Here is an 8,259-nt window from a genome sequence, read left to right as displayed (position 1 = left end):
GAGGAGGCCACCAAACAGACACTGACATGCAGTGCCAGTAGCTGGTGCTGGCACAATGGGACTTTGCTGCTGTGTACCCACCACTGCAGCTCTTGACCCTTTGAAAGACATCTTCCACCTTCCCTACTTAACAGCCTAACATGTAATATGTCCTTCATAAATCATTGTTAATTAAGATTTTCCGCTTATGATGTAAAACTTCTCTCAGATAATCTACACTAATATTAATTTACTGTTATATTTTCAGAAATAAGTAGAAACTTAAATCTTACCTTGAATTTATCAACTTCTGCCTTCGAACATGTTGCATGATAAGACAACACCTGCCCCAGAACAAAAGATAAAAAACATTTTCATACACTTAACGAGTAGAAATATCAGGGTGCTGTACTGCAGTCTAATCAATTATGTTTACAGCCAATTTAATTAGCATTTATGTGATAATTCAGTTCTGATTGACAGCACATAATAGCTAATTGCAGGTTATCAGGCAGACATTTGGCATTTATATTGCAGGGAATTTTATAGGGAATAACGGACAGTAAGTAATTTAATATTATAAGGATTCCTACATTATTCTCCTGGAGTTCTACAATCAAAAGAGAAAGAATTTAATGTAAAAATAACAGTAGATTTACAGACTTTTAATAATGCCTTCTGCTATACTGAAAAGCTTAATGCCTATACTAGTGGCACATCACTGCATCCAAATATCAGCACCTCTAGGTGCTATGTCTGACATTCTCTTCAATACCATTCTGGAGATGGCAGCATCAAATAAAATGCACAAAGTACTGTACACGTGCTCTTATTACCTACTAGTATGCATCCATTTATATGTAGTACGTTCTATCCTTATGGGATGATACAAACATTGAACAAGCACTGCAGAAGGTGCAAGAGCCATCCTGTGTTCTGGACCCACCGCGATCTCTGTGTATGGGACAAGCTGCTGGTCCATGAGGGAGCTCCCAGAGCCAGAGCACTCCCAGCAAGGACAGGTCCTCCTCCCCACACTGCAACACCCAACCTGCTGATGCGCTGTGAGCTTTCATACATGCTTCTCATTTTGAAATAATTTTCATCTATGAATGTCTCTGTTATTCATACAAATACCTAAACTGTATCTCATATGGCTTTGACTTGCAACACCTTGTGGCAGTAAGTCCCAAGATATATTTACTCTTATCAGTTTTGGAGATGCCACCTTTTACAGAAATTCATTCCTGCACTATAAAAGAATAAATAACAAACATAAACTCATTTATTCTGTACCCCATTTTACTTTGTATAATTATAACATCACGTCCTTTCTCGAATAGTATCTATTTTTCTGTCCAACCATATTGCAACTTCTCTCAGAAATTGGTAAGATTAGTCAAACTACACCCTCTGCTATGACAGATGACACTTAGTACCAAAATTCTCATCAAGCTTCTCCTTGATCTGTGTTCAATATATCCCTCTAGATTTTTACAGTCTTCCTTAGTAGTTGTTATTCTAATCTTTTAATCATTTGGATATGTTGTTTCCTTAATATAAAAGAAGTATTTAGCCTGGCTTTGAACCTTTCCTATAATTTATTTATGTTTTTCTCTTCTATTTATTAGTCAATCTTATCAGAATACTATATGAAAACCTGTATCAGTATATCTGGATAAGAATCTTATTATGATATATAAAAAGGTGATTTATTTAACATCTGATATCAATGTAATTTTCAAGTGCCTTTCATTGCCATTATAGCTAAATATATAATACCAATGAAGTAATCTATTAGTGAAAAATGAATCCACAGTCCTTCATCTTATGCCATTCTACTGATCAGTACTTTACTCCTGCATTTTCCATCACTTTATGCAAATATTATCAAGAGCTGTTGCCCATTTATAGAAATAATTACTCTTCATTGAAGAATAGTGACTATTTCTCAAATCTATACTCTACATGTAATATATGGTTATTAGTCTTTTTTTAGATCAAAGAAAGAAGCTGTATTTTAAACAAAAAATTCTCAATTTTCTTTTATTTCAGTAGCAAATAAACTTCTATATTAAGTTTCATCCATGTGTATCTGTGTGTGACATCCAGCACTGCTTGTTTTTCTTGCCAGCAGGAGCATTCATTCTAAGGTGTCACATTGCACAAATATCTCAGACATACGAGGAACTTGCACTTATTCATGGCTACGACATGTAAAGTATAAGGGATCTTGCAGGAGGCCTGAAAAGGTAAGCTTTTAACTTTTCCTCCTAAATGGATATATACAAATAATAAAAGAAATCTGCTTGTGCTTAGAATTTCTAACACCAACTGTCTTACCGACTTTGGAAAGCCTTAATATGCCTGTGTGCATCACAGGACAGAACCCCACTATGCAGATTAACATCTCCAACCCTAATGCAAAGAAAAAAAAAAAGCTCCTTTATAGCAATACAGTTGGGTTTGATTTTTGTTTTAATGGAAAGAATTTCATATCTTGTTCAGGCCAATGTTATTTTTGTGGTCCTTATTGTAATGGTGAGTACTGGATAAACTCAAAGGAGTTACACAGGTGAAAGGTGCACACATCAGGGATAACTAGATCATTTTCTTCTCTTATCACACGTGAAATTTAAAACAATACCAATATCTTAGTGATGTTACCCTTTTCATCAGAGCAATGTTTTAAGATTAATCAGTCTTGCATAATGCTTTTTGAAAGATCTGAAATTTCATTCAAACCGCTCATAATTATTACTGTAGTAGGAATAATGTAAATTTATAAAGCTACCCTCAAAACTCCAGGCTTTTTTCTCACTGAGATTATCTTTAATATGATAATGTTTAAAATCTCCAGATACATAACAGATGGCAGTGCTATATTGTTGAATCTGGTTGGAGAAGTTTAAATTAATTGTAGGTTTTTTTAATATAGTGGGCTCTTTTACATGTGACACTTAGGAGAAAGGAAAGGTTTCATGAAAATGTACACGTACGTCAAGAGCCACAGACTGTTTTGCCCAGGATTTCTTCACTTGGTCATACATAATTGTGTTGTTGATACCCAGGCCACAAAAAATAACAAAAGCCTAAAATTTAAAAGAGAAAAAAGAAAGTCAAATATGAATCAATCATAATACAAGCACTAAGATGAATACTGGCTTAATAATTAAAAGAAATTGCATGGAAATATTAGGAATAATCATGTTTAAACAGGTTATCTTAGGAATGCAGGTGAGTCACTGGCCTCCAGATGAGACATTAGAGGCCAGAAACTTGTTTTAATTAGGATGCCACCTTCTAAGTGAGGATTTCTGAGAATTAATGTCAAACCACCAATATGGACAAGATATTCTCGCCCCCTCCCTGGAGTGGACTGAAGTGGACTGAAGCAGATTACTCACAAATACCAAATCCTACTGAAAAAGTATGTTAATGCTGAACTGAATGCCTCTTACTTCAAACAGTCGCTGGTCAGCATCGTCAAAGGATTTCCCATCAAGCCTGTTCAACACTTGAGCTACCCCTTTAGAAAGAGTTAATATGAATTATAATCTTCATTCATTAATTCACAATGCAGAATGCTTTATTCATTGATAAAATGTGTGTATTTCAAACTGAAAAGGAAAATGCAAATATTTATTCTGAAAATCACTAAACAGACAGACGTGCAATAGTTTGATTGTTTTGATACCAGTACTTTCAGCTGTTATTCCTTCCTCTCTAAGTATAATACTGCAAATCTAAAAGTTAGTCACAATGCTCTTCACAAAAGGTTAAAGATCTATTCGAGAAAGAACTTGATCACTTTGCTAACAGCAATCATATAAGTTGTCCTAAAAATTTGGAGTTACCAATATAACTTGCTGAATCAGTACCTTCATTCCTAAACTCTTAGTTGGTTCAGCATCATCTGGGTATATAAACCCTTTTTCACTCATGGCTGGCTCATTAATTGACTGAACCAATGAAAAAATGCATTTTATGAACTAATACTGCTTGCTACTGCAACAAACATTTCTATTTCATTTAGCTACAATAAGCCCTTAGAAAAACACTGTAAGAGTAATCAGCTGTCAACAGTTCAGATTATTTCTGCTTCTTGAAGATAATGCGCACTTCACAACAAACAACAAGATGTATTTTTAAAAGACTCAATTCCCACATCATCTCTGCTAAAGAAGCTCAAAGATCCTGCATAACACCAGTGCCTTCAGCAATGCACTACTGATCTCAGCTCTCCCTGACAGCCACAAGGCACAGGGATCTAACTCTTATCCTGACAGTATAAATTGCTATTGCTTTGACGTCAGTTCTGTGGAAAGTTAGCAGAGGAATCTGGCACTGTTATTTCCAAATGCTCCTTTATGTGCCAAAAGCAGGTAATACAGGGCCAATTCCTGGGGTAGCAAGCTGCAAAGCATCCTATCAAAGATCCCATAGAACTCTGTCACATCCTAATCCAGCAACCACCACTGCAACAGGCAACTCCAACCGCCGCTACAGCCCCTCCAGCAAGTCTTCCCCCACTGTGTCTATAATTTATCATCAGAGGAAAATGACCACTTTGCTTGACTGCAGAAACAGTTGCCCATGTACTAAAGAGGGAGACCCAAGAAAAACTTGAATGCATATAAAACATTTTTCACTAATACGGTTAAAATTTCTGTTTTCATCTCATTAAAGTTCAACACAATATAAAACTTAACAATGACACAACTGGAAAGCTGAAAAGTCCATACAGTATCCAAGTCAAAACATCCCTTCTTGGATACTTAGCATGCATCCTAGGTACCGTAACTTCTTAACAATATTCAGCTGGGAAAAAGAAGAAAAAGGAACATAGAATTAAAAAGACAGAACTAAATTTACATTAGCACAAAATTTATGCAGCCATGAGGAAAGTCTTACCAATTATTTGGTGGGTGCTGTTCCATATAGGAACACATAGAACAGATCTTATGTGAAAGCCAGAAATTTGGTCAGCCTAAAATGTAGAAATGAGAGCTTCCATTAGTGGTGCTATTTGCAGCCTTATAAGTCATAGTAATAGAAATGTCAAGGAGTAAGTTTACATTTATAAATGTCATTTCATATGAATCAGCTCTCAGAAACAATTTTGCTGAAACTTCATTCACAGTGACCAAAAGCCATAAGGATTATGGCATAAGGAAAATTGCCAAAGAAAATACAAACATTGGCTTCTTTGCCACATAAAGCTTATACTATTTGACTCTGATTTGGCACTAAAGACAAATTACAATTAAGGCAATGTCCAGACAAATTCTGGATTACTTACACTGGCAGATTAGTAGAGATAACTTTCACTGAACAAGTTTGCCTTAGAAATACTCTTCCCAATTGTCAAACTGAAATTGGACTTACCAAGGCAGTTCTAAAAGGAGGCTTACAGGAAATACACATTTTCAGAAGGAAGGTGAGAGTAAGTAGGGAATTGTGCAGAAGTGCAATTTAGTAAGAAATGGAAGGATGGAGCCAAACCCTAGATTTGAGATAGCTTTGTTCTGATGATAATTTACTGCCTCGTTTATTGTTTTCTATCTAATATAGTATACAACTTCACAATTTAAGCGTCAACTGATTCTCTCTTTTCTACAGCTAATAAGCTTTATTCTTTAGTGTCACTGCTGAAAAATCTGATGAAAAGAAAACATTTTCTCAGAAGAGATTAGAATAAGAGAGTGGTATGAGTCCACTCACAGAAGATCAGATGTTCTCTTACTAAAACTGCCACTGCTAGAGGCAGTCTGTAATAGAAGAAAACTAAAAGACCAGCAATAATTCATATATGGGAAGCAGGATGGCATCACTGTGATCTCCCAGCTAGCAAAAGATGTAACTGAGGTTTTAATTAGATTATTGCCTATTTATACATACTCAGAACTCATCACTGAAATCAGTGTGGAGTGCCACCTAAAATCCAGGGGAGTGGGGGAATAACTGATTCAGACGTATGTCTTAAAATGAACTGCAAAATACTTTCGCATTAAATTCTTGGTGAATGAGTTGAAAATTGAGCATTAACATTTCCAAATGAGAAGTAGTGTTCTGAGAAGAAAGTAAGAGATGATTTTCAATGGAAGCAGAGAACAGAATATCTGTTCATAACTACAAATGTATGTTTGATTCTATCTAAGTAATAAGGGATACTATGTTCCTCTTACTACTCTTGACTGAAAAAACAACTGACTAGAAAATCTGAATTTAAGAATTAAATTTTCATAGAAACCCATCAAAAGAAAATAATTATTGCCCTTTGTACCATTTTCTTTTTCACTATCTAAATTGGGCAGTGCCTCCAACTTCTAAAGGACTAACTGGGAAACAAAGAAGAGACAGCTGAATTATTCAGGACATTATATAATACAAGTACAATTGCAAACATCAAGGACTGGCATGCTTTATGTTAGCATATCTAAACACCCCAGGCATTATCTGTACTGCTTGCAATTCCGAACAGATTAGCATCAATGCAGTTTTCTTTTATACTTTTACAGCGGGCCCCTTTTATTTTTCTTGTTTCGAAAATTTCTGCTGGTGTGAGAGATAATCCCTTTAATGACACATGGAATAAAACTGGAACCAAGCAAACTCTCAGCATGAAACACTTCCAAGCACACTTACTGTAGTGAATATATTTTAGGAAGCTTTCTGACCAAGGCTGTCCTCTGATTAATGTGCTGCCCAACTGCTGGCCAAGTCCTCCATAGTAATGCTGGATTAGAATTCAGTGAAGATTTTGTCCTTCTATATGCCTCTACCATTTATTTAGATGTTAAGTATACTTACATTTTTATCTGCAGCTACAGCTTTCTAACTGAGGCTGGAATGAATACCTTAAGATACACAAACAACTTACATTGGGAGTAATATGTATCTTGAAAAATCACCCAATCCAGTGTGTATTTGAGCAAATTAAATGGTTGGTTGGCTAAATTAGATCACAAACAACATTTGTCTCTCTGGATACCAGCTCTGTTTACACTCCGTGTGTGTACAGCCCCAGTCACCCCAACAGCTAACAACACTGGTGCTGCTAACACTGAACACCAACAAATTTTCAGCAATAAAAATCACTTTGCATAAATATCAAGGCAATTGGTAGAGGAAGTTATCACTTATAAATAGGAAAAAAAAAAAGAATCATGGGCAAAGTAACTGCTTAAAGTCATACACTAATTCAGTGATCTGTGTTTACTGTATAAAGCCATATCAACAACAGACGACCAGAAGGACAACTTACTAGAGGGAAAAGATAATTCAAAATAAATATTCACGTTTCACAGCCACTTGGATATAACAATAAAATTTTGATATTAGTTGCAGTGCCCAAAAGTAATAAATAATTACATTTGTAAAAATCTCTCACCTCAGCATCAAAGCGAGGATCCTGATAGGCATCACTGATGTTCACTGGGAGACCTGTGGAAGCGACGAGTTCAGCAATGCTGTTATTTATTAGCCAGTCAGAATAAGATGATTTTTCCATGCTGTCTTTGAAACTATCAAAATGCAGGGCAAGGGAAGAAAAGAATACAGTCAACGTTAATTGAAAGTCCAGCATGTCTTACATGCACATTAGTAGAAACAGAAGAACCATTCACAATTATTAATGGTTAGCAAAAATTAACTGTAGAAAAAGAATTTGGTATTATTGAAACAGTACCTCAAAAATTCTCTCTTTTACATAACTCTTGCTATTGAAAATAGCACTGGTGTCTCAAGTAAATCAAATATTTGATAAATTTTACCTATGAATCAACAGTGGGTTATGTTGTAAGTTTCTGTATGATACAGGCCTGCTCATGAAAAGTAACCAGATCTAAATCATATTTTCTGTAGAGCTACCTGAAAATATATACTTATAAGATTTTTTAAATTAATCTAATAATCTGGGATATTTTCAATTCTTATTTTCAACAATTTTCCTGTCAAAATGACTTTTTTTTCATTTTGGCATCTGGCATCTGAAATGCCAGATCTGAATGGCTGAAGAAGGGATCATTAAATAAGTCTTAAATCAATACTGCAAGCATATTACAGCAGGTGGATCCAAGTAGTCACACAAAACATGAAGGTTTCCTTTTCTTTTTACCTGGTTGAGCTTCTTCCACAATTATTGAGGGGCTAGAGAGCTCTCTCTAAATGAGCATAAGACACTAGAATTATGGGCTCAACTCACCACACTCTGCCACAGCTTCTCCAGAAAACTCAGTGTCTACACAGACCTTAAAGTCCTCACCTCATACCTCACCA

General features: G+C 35.5%; 1 protein-coding gene and 1 long non-coding RNA gene across 4 annotated transcripts in view; one reads left to right on the top strand and one right to left on the bottom strand.

Moving 5' to 3' along the window:
* The window catches only part of PDE11A (phosphodiesterase 11A), a 115,258-nt gene that overhangs the window by 53,926 nt on the left and 53,073 nt on the right, over positions 1-8,259 (bottom strand). For all 3 annotated transcript variants that reach the window (XM_017735809.1, XM_017735807.1, XM_017735808.1), the window contains 5 exons: positions 7,373-7,505; positions 4,894-4,969; positions 3,441-3,508; positions 2,979-3,071; positions 273-323 (listed from right to left, as the gene is read on the bottom strand). In XM_017735809.1, the coding sequence (XP_017591298.1) occupies positions 273-323; positions 2,979-3,071; positions 3,441-3,508; positions 4,894-4,969; positions 7,373-7,505 (421 nt within the window). The remainder of the gene's footprint in view (positions 1-272; positions 324-2,978; positions 3,072-3,440; positions 3,509-4,893; positions 4,970-7,372; positions 7,506-8,259) is intronic.
* Positions 1-8,259, top strand: part of LOC108447044 — a 111,452-nt gene that overhangs the window by 51,338 nt on the left and 51,855 nt on the right. Inside the window, exon 2 of the long non-coding RNA XR_001862422.1 lies at positions 2,114-2,231. This is a non-coding gene — a long non-coding RNA (uncharacterized LOC108447044). The remainder of the gene's footprint in view (positions 1-2,113; positions 2,232-8,259) is intronic.

The sequence above is a fragment of the Corvus brachyrhynchos genome, unplaced genomic scaffold (genome assembly GCF_000691975.1).
Source record: "Corvus brachyrhynchos isolate BGI_N302 unplaced genomic scaffold, ASM69197v1 scaffold255, whole genome shotgun sequence".
Lineage (NCBI taxonomy): Eukaryota > Metazoa > Chordata > Aves > Passeriformes > Corvidae > Corvus > Corvus brachyrhynchos.
The sequence above is the reverse complement of the archived record's forward strand: the minus strand, read 5'-3'. Positions and strand labels throughout refer to the sequence as shown.